At 45.0% G+C, this 12,811-nt stretch overlaps 1 protein-coding gene across 1 annotated transcript in view; it reads left to right on the top strand.

Moving 5' to 3' along the window:
• The window catches only part of LOC131294173 (NAD(+) hydrolase sarm1), a 38,266-nt gene that overhangs the window by 16,742 nt on the left and 8,713 nt on the right, over window positions 1-12,811 (top strand). The window contains exons 3-5 of the mRNA XM_058322218.1: window positions 5,366-5,509; window positions 9,552-9,919; window positions 9,994-10,405. Of these exons, the coding sequence (XP_058178201.1) occupies window positions 5,366-5,509; window positions 9,552-9,919; window positions 9,994-10,405 (924 nt within the window). The remainder of the gene's footprint in view (window positions 1-5,365; window positions 5,510-9,551; window positions 9,920-9,993; window positions 10,406-12,811) is intronic.

Raw genomic sequence — 12,811 nt, 5'->3', positions numbered from 1 at the left:
GGTTGAAAATATCAGTGTTAAAACTAGTCTCTTCCTTGAACGATTAATTTCAGAAATCAAATTAACAACGAAAAAAGACAAACAAAGTGAAAAATCTTATGTGCAGTGGAAATTTCCAAAGTGATTATATTGAAGCGAGAAAAAAATTATTGTGAACTATAAAAAAACAATGGGTATCAATCAGCCACCAACCACACCGATCTCGGTGCTACGAGCACAGTTCCTTTTCCCCAACGGAAAGGTAAGTAAGGTTGGCGTAGGAATTGATTCGTCGCGCTTAGATACTGTACGTCAATAAGCATGGTATTTAAATAACACTGCGTGGCGCGTTCGGTAGCGTCTACGGTGTGTTTCTCTACACAGCACTGTAGTTTGACGGTTCGATTCCCCTCCTACTCTTTCTCTAAAGTTAGTTGCTCTCTCGTGTATAAAAATCTTCGTTCAACGAACGTGACGATGTGTGTGTTTGTGTTTCCGTTCTCTCATTCTCGCTTTCGCAGTAAATGATGATCTCTTTGTCCTATGGTGAGGAGCGGGTTTAATCTCGCTCTGCTGATGCATTCCATAAATGCTGTTATACTGAGACTGATTCTGCGCCCGAGAGAGAGAGAGAGAAAGAGAGAGTGAATTCTTTTGCGTTTTCTCTCCCAGTGTTCTCTTTTGCCATAATGTTTTATGTTGCCATAAACACATACACACCTATGAAGCATTCTCCGCAGCTTGCTGAAAACATATGATGAACGTCGGTCGCTAACGGGGGTCCGGTTTGTTTGTGTTTGGACCATTGCCGCGTGTCGGTCCCGCCTTGGCGCCACCTGTAGCATTCCGCGTCCCCCTGCCATCCACATGAGCCGGCACAAGTGAGCATCGAGACCAAACAAAATGCGTCTGAAGCTGTGCTCCCGGCGAGTGAACTCCACGCGCGTTTGTAAACATAACCTGAACCCTCCTAACCGGCACATGTTGTTGTGTTGTCCATGTGCTTCGCCTCCGGTTTATTTTCATTCCCGGCAGACTCTGACATTTGCATCAAGCAATAAAAACCGCACCCTCAAGAGTGTCTGTATGAAAAATGATCTTTTAATTTATTTTTAAATGCCTTTGTTCCGTTTTTTTTGTCAAAATTAGTTCACAAACAACTATCGATATTTTAACAAATTCAAAAAATCGTGCAAATTACCAAAACTATGAATGATTTGACTTTTCTTGTTATAACAATATTCCTTCACCGCTTTGTCAAATGTTCTGCTCATTCAACAGTACCTTCATACGATGTGCTCAAGATGGATTCATTCTGTTACGACGGTTTGAACTTCATCATGAGAAATGTTTTGTTGGTCGTTTTTTTTTTCTCTTCCTTTTACTTATTTGAGATGTAGGTGTGCGAACAGGTTTTCGTTTGCGCCTTTGTGCGATCGATTCCTCACGCCAACGTAAAATCTGTCTCCACTCTCTAGGGGCACCTTCGCTTATATTTTTCTCCCCGTTGAGTAAATCGGAAACATGTTAAGACATGTCTAGCAATACAAACAACATCTTGTGAAATCCATCAGGATGATTCTAGATCATTTGGCGATTTTTGAGGGATATTAAAATTTAACTTCGTTTTATTGTTTCAATTCCACGACTCTTGTCCGCGAGCGAACTGATAAACGCCTTAAAATGGGATGCCCAATTTAAATGGCACTAATTTATCAACCTCAGACAGACCAAACAGAAGCATGTTGTGTGCTTTGTCAAGGCTGAATCTTTCCTGGTGTTCGTCCCAAAACGGTTGCTAATGTGATAATCTACGGAAACGACCCTTCCTCCGTTTGCGCACACAAAATAATCTTAAATCAACATGAAGCGGGGTGGCTAGTTGTTTGCACTTGATTTCCTCGCTATAACCGGTCACCGTAGGGTGTTTAGTCATGAATGATGTCCGTAATACATTTGACTGATTTTCGATTTTTGAAACAATTTTTTCAAGTTTGTTGCGTGTCAGCCCTTGCCTTCGCGTTTCACATCACGTAATAATGGCATACGTCACGCGTGTCGCGTTCATTTCCGCGAGCGTCCCTTGCGAGATCGCGTCAATCACGGCCAACAGCAGCAGCATCCTCTTGTGTTTGCGCACTTTATTTTGTTTGCCGATCTTCTACGTGCTCCCCCTCGAAACCCCAAGCAAGAGGCGGGCTCCATGTGTTTGTGGCGATCCGCACGAATGCATTGTATTTCATGCCTCCGCCAAGCATCCCATGCGACGCGAATATTTGCGCCATCCGTAGTGGTGTCTCGGACGCTGAGGGTGAAACCGTCCGGCAGTCGCCAAGCAACCCCACTCGCAAGCATTACAATCGCGAATCGCGTTCTTACACACTCGCCCGGGCCACCCTGCAGGGGCAGTGTTGCGTCGTCTCTCGAGTGCGAAGGTTCAACCCTGATTCTTCTCCCTGCCAGCGGCACTTACAAACGGTTGGTGTGCGTGTTGTGTGTGTGTGTTTTTTTTTGAACGCCATACGCGTGGCGCGTGACTCGCGGATGAACTTTCTAGCAACGCCAGACATTGCCCGAAACGATCGATTCCCTCGACTGCATGGCATGCAGGCCGGTGTTCTGAACGGTTGTTAAACTGCAGTTTAAAGTGTCCCGCGATTCAGTGTACTTTCGATCCGTGACGGGTGCAGTAAAGACTGCCAAACACAAAAAACGTGCTGTTCTCGAACAATCTCTCAAAGACAAAATCCGTGTGTCCAACAGTGCTGTTATTTTATATGCGTTTACAACATATAGCTTAGAGGCTGGTGCGGTTTGTTATTGATTTGCGCACAGATTGCAGTGACTCGATTCAAGCTCCCAGACAAAGTAGAAAATTTTTTATAACAAAACCTACCCCTATTCTAACGTCAAACGTTCGTCGAAACGCTACGTTTGTGTGTGTGCGTGTGCGACTTCGTTCGCGAACTCCACCAAGCGTGACATGCATATAGAGAACGTTAAAATAAAAACCAACAACAAGCCTTAACACTCCCCTCGCTAGAGCTAGAAAATCCCGTCTGCGTCGTGACGTCGCACGCCGAACACATTTTAAACTCTTTGGCCGCTTCGATCCGCGGTCGGCATTTTCGAACGAATCGCGGATGAAGCGCGAGAATGTGATGAACACCGCGGAGTCTGATGAACACCATCCCCGCCTGCTTTGGTTCAAATGTGTGGTGGTTGCATTACCGAGGGTTTGATGGTCATCGGTTGAAATTGTTTTGATTACGGTGGCTTTGTTTTTGAGGAGTTTTGAAGAGACCTATCGACGAACCGAAGGACACCCAAATATGAGGCAATCGGGCGGCTGATTGTGCTCTTCGTTTACCACCAAGACAACCACACACATCGCAGAGGGAAATAGACAAATTGTCGATCCTCGCTGCCGATAGGCAGCAAGGGGATGCCCACCGTCGATGCCCGATGACAAACGCAACAAACATTCCTAAAGGGTTCTCTTATTTGACGTTCCTTTCATTTCCGCCTCGCTGCCAAAGAATAGCGAATCCACTTTGGGGTGCGATTGTGTTCCCACATGTTGCCGTGGGTTAACAAATTTCGACGATAAGATAACGTTCTATCGTTGTGCAGCTGTTTTTGTTTTGTTTCTCCCCCTTCCGTCAATTTTTTCTCTTCGTAAACGAGACTGAAGGGTGATGGAATGTCAGAAAAGCATTTTAACGCGTTGTTAACGGTTTGTAATTAAAGGCCGATCGAATGATAGGGGAGGCATAAAAATGGACGAGCAATTTGCTGCCGCGACGTATTTCGCAACGGTGCTCTTATCAGGACGGGTGCGACACGGATTGTTAGGGCTTTTGTTGTGCGGATTGGTTGATTTTGTTTGTTTATTTTTTATTTTTTGCGCTCGATGGAGCCGCATGGTGCGTTTTAACGATTGAACATTGAACTTTTTTAACGTTCTTAACGATTGAATGTAAAATTTCGCATGTTTGTGTTTCAATGTTTTGTTTTGATTTCGATTGGTCCCGCCATACGACAGAAACATTAAATCCAACGAGTTTTGTGACAAGTGATGTTGAGTTGCGTCCTGCGACTAAAAACCCGAACACGAAAATAATAGTGTGTGCAAAAAACATCCTTCCTACACGTGTACAAAAATGAACAGAAATTCGCTGGAAAGTGCCCGAAAGAATTTTTTCAAATCGGTTCGTGTAACTTAAAATTGTTTTTGTCTCATCCATAGTCAGAGCCCCTTTTTCTATTGCTTGTTGTTTGCGTGTTTCTCTGTGTGCGTATCAGTGTTTTTTTTTGTTTTTTTTTTGCTAAAATGTGCTCACATAGTTTCCAGCATGTGACATTCATCTAATGTGTTCATATGTCTCCCCGAAAAAAAAATACTAGAAGCATTTAAAAAAAGAGAACTGCTTTCCTCCTGAACATTATCTTCTTGTTTTCCAACTGTAAACTAACAGCATTTCTGTTTTTCTGCGCTCGATCGCCTGTGGCTTCTTCAATGTGAGTGCGCCGTCTTACGTCAACGCCCGTCGGGCTGGCGCAAGCATTTTTGTGTATCCAGCGCCATCACACGGTTCCACCAATTTAACCCACCTCATTTCCATACTCATTCCATCATATACGCTGGCCCATTCATGCACTAACGTGTTTTCGAGCACCGAGCTCTCATCACATCTTCCTGCCACAAGGAAAGCATTTGCTGTCGTGACCGCGAACCCCGTATTGCTTATTTGCATAGTACATTCTTTCGAGGCGCGATCGCGACTTCACTTGACCGCGGGGAAGCTTCTGTAGACAGGGGCATCAGCACCATCATATACAACGCATTCCCCGGGGTGCTGGGCGGTTCCATACCGGGCCCATTAGTCAGCGAGAGTCAATACAGTAAATCATCGTGATAACAACCGTCCCCGTGGCATGTTATAAATAATGGCTGTTATCATTGCCCGTTGAGATTACAATTCATGCCAAATCTCCTGCAGAAAATCACTCAGGACTCATCAGACCGCATCCCTCATTAATTGAATAAAACAAATATTCATCTGTAACAAGCACCAATTCATCGAATAACGTTGTACAACTAACTGCATAATTGAAATGTTCTTAAACTGTAATGTTTTAATAGTTTAATACCGGTATTTTCCTGTTTGATAAAATGATAGTTACATTTTTCTCCTGACATATTTGTTCATGGTAAAATAGTTCTAAAATTGTCACGAAAAAATAAAATAAAATCACTTGATTGTATCACACATCACCGTGTGTTCATGTAACGATCAATAAAGATTCACGCAGATCATTCGGTCTAACTCCACCAAGACGACGTTCCTGATCAAACTATTCCCGGTTTCTGCATCCGTTTCAGATGTCCGACATAGCCGATACCGGTTCGCCCACGCCCTCGATCCGCCACAACCGTTTCGCCAGCCCGAATGCACCGCTCTCGACGACCACATCCGGAACACTCGGAAGCGCAACATCCACCAGCTCGATGACCACATCACAGGAGGTAAGTCGTGAGGAAAACCCAACCGGGCCCGATGGTCCGGTGAATCAGCGAGTAGATTAAAATAATGCAAAATAAATTCACCAATCCTGCCCGTCTTCCGAGGAGCGTAACTGTACGCAACGTGTCCCGGTGACCCCTAAATCAAACCCACGAATTAAACGATCCTCCCAGAATCGCTTCGTCGAATGCGCCGCATGACTCAGCGACCCGTGAACTTGACGAAGGCCATAAATTGTTCAATGTCTCACTCGAGACACTTTCTGCGGCTTGCGGTGGCTTAATCATCGCACCGTAATCTAGCGCGGACCGAGACGACGGGACGGGGTCCCCGGGTTCGACCTTCCGAGGTGCTCGGAGGATGGGCTGTATATTTTGCTTTTGGTTAAAAATAAGCAAACGAAAAAAAAGGGAACAAAAGCAAAGCACACCACCACTTGAGCACGTCCTCACCCCATCTCGGACGTTTCCTCCTCCCAGGTGGGCGACGGCACGGCCGCTCGTCTGACACGGGGTAGAGTTTGCTTTCTTGTCAAGCTTTCTTTTCCTCCCGCCATCAAGAGCACCAGCTGATTCACCCTCGGAGGTGTACGTGAATTCGTGGAAATCCTCACGCGACCTGTCGCCATCACAACTGAGTGACTCGCTAACTTAAACTCGAGGCGTTAATTCCTGCTGCTAGCAAACTACCGTAACACGAGTGTCTTATGCAATGCACGGTTGTGGTCAATGTATGATAGCGCGATACGGAGGAGAGCCGTAGGATTTATGATAAAACCATCCTAATCCTTTTCAATTGCCCCAGTTCAGTGAGTTCGGGTGAGCTCTTCTTGGCTACGTAATTAATCGTTGTTTGTGACAATTGTACTCTATAAAAAAGGCAAAATTACATTTGAAAATATGTTTGTTCGGAAAAAATATGATGAAAAACCTTTACTCAGAAACCAAGAGCTAACAAAAACTTCATCCTTCGTCGTACTGTCCACACCGGTATTTTCCGGTTTCAAATCGTCCGACAAATTTGTCTTTCAACAGTTATTCGCACGAGACCGACAAAAATCCTCTGACGGTGAAGCAAAAACTCTTATGCAAATCAAAAATACTGTAAGATGGCCACAGGGTGACATGCTTTCGACCGCAACAAAAAAAAAAGAAGGATAGGTGTAAATTTCATTACGTCGGTTCTGCAAAGTTGAAAAAGGAGGTCACGAGCAGCAGAACGACCGTTGACAGATCTGTGTCTGCGTTTTTTCCAAGATGTTGAGCATTTAAACAACAAAACAACAATTTTTTCATTCGTTCTTGTGACGGTAGAGAATTAGTATTCTTTTCCTCAATAAATTGTTTCCTGTTATAAAAAGTCCGGACTGTGCTAGATGGTCTTGAAACTCAGTCTCGATACAACGAGAACTAGATTTATATTTTAGATACAGTTATTTTTAATATTATCATTTTCATTGCGCAATAACTGATGGTTTAATTCATGTGAAAATGTATTCCTCGCCGCTGAGATGGAACGGTTTCCGTTGAAAACCGTTAACACCGTCGCCGCACTTTGTAGCAAACGTCATAAGATTCTTGATGAACCATGGCCAGCAAGTGGAGCACCAAAGACGAAACGGCAGGGTGCGGGGCAAAGAACGGAAAGTACGCTAACCAGTCTTGACACTTGGTTGGACACGACGCCAACCCCGACGATCGGACGTGAGATGTAGCGATGGATTTTAGCGGAACCGTCGTCTTTCAACGTAAAAACCCACCTCGGTCGTTTGTCAACATTAGCATGCAGTTTGCATTGGTGGGCGACACGGAAGGGATGATGGCCAGGGAAAGGACGAAGGGAGGGGAGGGGTGGCACACCAGTCAGACGGATGGCGGAATTCGGCGAACTGTCGCGTGCAGGTCGCGATCTATTTTCACAGAAACAGCTGCTGCGCAACGTGAAGCGTCCGCGTCTGGATCCTCAAGATCCTCATCGGCTGAAGAGGGGTTCGTGTAGGTTCGCGAAAATGCTCGCTTTTGCTAAAACCGAACACGGAGCGCACGGCCAGTTTGGGTTGGCAAGAAAGTTGGTCGTGTTTCCCTATATAATGAATAGGTTAAAGAAATATATTTGATTTTAAAGGTTTAAATTAAAGATCTTAATGTACAAGTATTTGAAGCACAAAACCGGTTTTAGAAGAAAACAACTAATTTTATAATTTGATGAGGTGTTTCAATCCTTTTTTCTAATCTCACGAGCACCGTCACTGTTTTGCCACTCTTCTTGCCAACCCAATGGAACTCGATCGCGGACGTCTTTATTGTCACCATCGCGGTGGGTTGACAGCGTTGCGCCGATTTATGCAAACAAGACCAACACCGGCAAACCGCCGGGAATCGGGCCTGCGAGAGCATGCCTGGCCCGGTCCGTCTCAGTAACGCTAGAACGAACGAACGATCAGCACGAGCTCGCGCGCACCTCGAGCGATCTCGAACGAAGCCAACGAACCGGAATCGATAGTGTCGAATTCTGAACACATAAAAAGAATAAAAAACGCGAAGTGTTTAACCAAAATCGAAAATTGAAGCCCTCGAATGAAATAAAGTGACAATTTTTCAAGCACAAACCGACAAACAAACCGAACGAACGAAAAAAAAAGGAAACGCCGAATCCACTGGAGAGTGTGGAGATAGAAATATAGGGTTTATTTTACCGAAGCAGATCGACTTCCTGGCCAGAAGCGTGCTAGTGTGTATGTGTGTGCGTGTGCGTGATCGATTGTTTGCAGAACAATTTCGAGTCAATATTGTCCATCCGCGTCGCGGTGTAGCACATCCCGAATTCCGAGCTATTCCTTCCTAGGAGTTTGGAACGACACCGAATCTCATTCCCAAAACCAGGTAAGCCGCTGCCGACGGAACCTTAGCACGGTTTAGGTGTGACAACGTCATCGGAAAGATCAACATTCGGTTGAGCCATTTTTTTCCAACGCGCTTCCAACGTTCTGAACGATCGAACTGAGGGTGGCGCGAATGGGATGAACTTGCAAAGAGGGGGGCGAGGAGGGGGGATGCTAAAAATAAAATAATATCGGTCCAACTCACACGGACGAGAAAAACCCGCTCGCAGATGATGGGCGGTAGTTCGGGGAAATAAGCGAACCACTTGGGAATATTTTAAACCACTCGGCAAATGTAAATTAGGTGATGCCTTTTTAGCGGCAGAATTTTAATGCACGCGCCGGATCATCTACGCTACGGAAAACTGTGCCATTAATTTATGTAAACTTCCAACTAAATGTCGCAACTAAGGCAAACGAACAGGGTTTTTCTAGAAACGCACGGTTCAACGGGCGAGCGTGCTGATAGCAAGTTTGCGATCCAACATCGGTTGGTTCAATATGAGTAACTCTTTATCGGCAGCGTACGTGCAGATCAATAATTGAATCCTCTTTATTGCTTCACATATCTACGTTTTATGCTATGCGTTTCGTACGTGCTTTTCAAACTGAGATTTGCAAAGTGGTGTGGAGAAAAAGGCGAAGAACGACGTACGCAATTGCGTCGATTTCATAATGATCTTGCTTTTAATTCATGCATTTGTATTATTAATCGTTCTTAAATTTCCTAGCGTCGTGAGTCTCGATCAAAATCCGACGGCAATAACTCGTTTACTTTGCATCCAAAGTAGCTACTATCAAGAAATACAATCTTGATACCCATTATGAACTAAGATAAGGCTCGCACTAATGAAAACTTATCGAATCTTAGTTAATTTAGTTGCTCAGAGAGCCAATTTAAAAAAGCAATTGAAAAAAGTACAATAAACCAAAATTTATATGTCGATCAAAATTCAACAAAAACAAGTTTTTAAATGTTTAAATTAGTTTAACGATTCCTTAAATTTTAAATATCATATTCCTCTGTTGTAACACATTAATTATTGAACGAATTGCCAGTTTTAGTGGAAGTTAAAAATCAATCTCAAACAATGCTCTTTTATCCTCTATAACGCTTCTGAAAAAATATTTTAATACTTTCTCCTCTGCTTTATCGTTCGCAGCATTTGCTCAACAGTAGCCGAAGCAGTAGCAAAACCTCCAAGCAATCGTCGTCCACCTCTTCCACCAGCACCACCACCAAACACATAGAGAGTTCGTCCTCCACGCAAAGGATGTCTTCGCAGTCGTCCTCCTCCGCCAGCAGCATCACATCGGCGGCCGCCGCCGTCAAGCAGGACCTCGGTGGACTGCAGAGCGCAATTTCGGAGCTGGGGAACGTGCTGGGTCCGAACAAAACGTCGAGCAGCACGCAGAACTCCTCCTCCATGTCGAAGGTCTCGTCGACCTCCACGATCAAATCGTCCAACATCACCAACCAATCGCGCAAGATGTCCTCCCAAGCGTTAAAGATCAACGAGTTAAAGTCAAAGTATGGGGAGGATTTTTTTCCTAAACTTCGGGCAGAGTGTTCTAACCTGTGACCTTTCGTTTTCCGATCTGCAGACTACGCTCCTCGATGGACAGCCTCGACGATCCGCAGGCGGACGAACCATCGGTGCTCTTCCCGGACTCGGAAACGGACGACGACGGCATGGGATCGGCACTGAAACCGTTGGCAAACGGCGGCAACGGAATGCTCATGCCGAACGGCCACCACCACCATCAGGCGCTGGTGAATGGGTGCTCCGGTACCGTCGATACGGTCAAGTTCGAGCAGAAGAAGATGACCTCCGAGTCGAAGACGAAGGTGGTGACGGATGGGTTCAGCAGCGAGAATGCCACCACCAATTCGGCCGAGTCGAAGAAGCTGCAGGCCGGCGACCTGGAGATCGAGGAGAAGGCAGCCCTCCACGCTAGGAGCTCCCGGCTGGAGGTGGGCGGTGTGACGGCGGAGGAAAAAGGTGCCATACTGAAGGTAAGGCGATAAGGTTATGATCAGCTTTTCTAGTTTCTATCTATTCTCAACCAATTCTATGCTCAAGGCTAATGCCTAATTATTGACCAGAATGAGCCATAAGACATACTTACCAGAAAAGTACTTACCAGAACCTACAGGAACTTTCATAACGGAACCTATAAATTGGGAAAATCTTAAATTTTTGTTTGACAGTTAATTTAGAACTTTGACTGTTACTTCGAGTGATTCCATCGAAAGTGATTCCTTTTTCCCGAAATCTATCGAAAGGAATAATGTTTGGAATTAGTTTACATGCCTTTGTATCTTGCGCCGCTTTTTGACCTTCCCTGGCATTGATTAGGTTTGCGTAGGTCATTTTAATCACGGCGTTTTTTGTTGTGCCGCAAACTGTCATTCCACAATGTCAAACAAATGATTCCTGTAAGTCCTGGGCATGCGCCGTGCCGACTCAGCAAAAGGTTGTCACTGCATCGGTCACTCGCCACGTTGCACCAGTTCAGTACTAGACCGACCTTTGTAGCAAGGATGGCTTCGGTGTCACAGGATACACCTTAAAGGGCGCCAGTTCATAGACCTCCGAAAGATAGTCGTCCCCTCGAGGGGGAGGCAGGACACGTCAGATAGTTTGATCGAATTGATGTGTCCATTGGAATGCGGAACGGTCTCGTCTGACATTCACTGACCATTTGATTTGTGTGTACGTGTGCTTGCTAGTGTGGTTAGTCATCTTCGAACGGGCCTCCCTCGAGCATGTTCGTAGAATGTTTGTCGGACGTTACGTAATTCGCGTTCGGTCGCTAAAGTCCGCGAATCTGCTGCAGCAGTGCATCGGCCAAGGCAGCATCGGTTGCAGGCCAGCGTTAATCACGCGTCAACTGTGCCAGGGGCAGGATCCTCCCTCAACGCCGATCAGCTCTGAACGCCAACAACCAGACCAACTCGGAAGAACGGTACGTAGGTTTGTTGTTGCTGCCGCGCAAATGTTTCGGTATCGATTTCTTCCCAAAACATCGGTTTTTCCGTGAAGGAATGCCACGGTGTCGTGTTCCGTGATGGCATGCATCGGTGTGTTTAAGTGTGTGTGTGTGTGTTTTGGTTTCCCCAGAGCACGGACATGCCACGTGTGACCTTCACAGGGGTTTCGTGGAACAACGAATAATAAACCAACAACCCCCACCCCATCAAGTGGGTGGGTTGTGGTCCACCCTGTTTGCTTGCTTGCAATAAAGAAGGGTTCAAAGGAAATCGTAGACAATTTTACTGTTCCACGGAGTAATTGATGTGGCGAAGTGGGGCGCGTCTGGTGAAATTTGGAGCCGTCGAGGGAATTATGGTACCCAACCGACGTAATACCCGGCACGCAACAGCCCGGCTGTTCGGTGCATTTTATGGTAATTAGCCACCATTTATTAGCATTTCGTGTAAACCAACCTCAAAAAGATGGCCTCCAGAGGCTTGTTCCCTACTTAGCATATGGATCGGTGAAATGTTCGTTGAAATAGTCAATGTGTCTTATTTAAATTTTCCCACTTATGCTCTGGCTGCATGTTTTATTCGGTACGAGCTGAAGCGTACCGGCTCTCAAGTGGTGCCAATAAATTCACCTTTAAGATAACGATGATCTTTAAATAGAAATGAACCGATCCCTTTGTCGATTCGGGTTTGATTCATTCGGGACAGAGCTTTTCAGCGTCGGTGACTCATGAGTCCATCCATCACGACTGATGTCCAACAGTCGGATCTGTTATCTGTCCACTTCAAGACAAGTATCTTCATCCAGAAATGGCGGTACAATTGAGAGTAAATAATAGGGAAAAAAGCAACCCGCTTCCTGAACGTTAGATTGTACCACTAGGTCTTGATGGATGGATGTGAGGAAATTGAATTCCCAAATAATTTTGATTTCAAGTCTTGTCAAACGTTTTATTATCACTACTTGCAAGAAGTCATCGTGCAAAGATTTTCTAGATTATTGCAGGATTTCACATTTCAAGAAGTAGACACAATAATTTTAAGAAAGACTCAAATATGAAAAGGAAATATTTAAATGTGATACAATTATGTTCAAGAAGAATCTTTTATTGGCAACGCAAGCTTAATGTTCTAAGTGTTATTTCATCAATTTGGAACGATATTTGGAACCGTCTAAATTTTGTTTAGATTGTGAAGAGAACTCTTCTTTTGAGGGTTAATTCGTGCCTTCCACCGAACGAACGCGCGTGACGCAGATTTTCCCCATGAAAAAACAATTTATGTTTCGATCGATTAAAACCGCTCCTTGCCGTGAAAATCCGTTGGTCGAAATGACGGATGGATGGGTGCAAGACGGGGAGCATCTTCAATTTCCTTTCCATTTTTTCAGTCCTTTTTTCATCACCGAATTTCGTTCTGTGAAGTTTGCGC

Source organism: Anopheles ziemanni, chromosome 2 (genome assembly GCF_943734765.1).
Source record: "Anopheles ziemanni chromosome 2, idAnoZiCoDA_A2_x.2, whole genome shotgun sequence".
Lineage (NCBI taxonomy): Eukaryota > Metazoa > Arthropoda > Insecta > Diptera > Culicidae > Anopheles > Anopheles ziemanni.
This window is presented reverse-complemented; position numbering and strand designations above follow the sequence as displayed.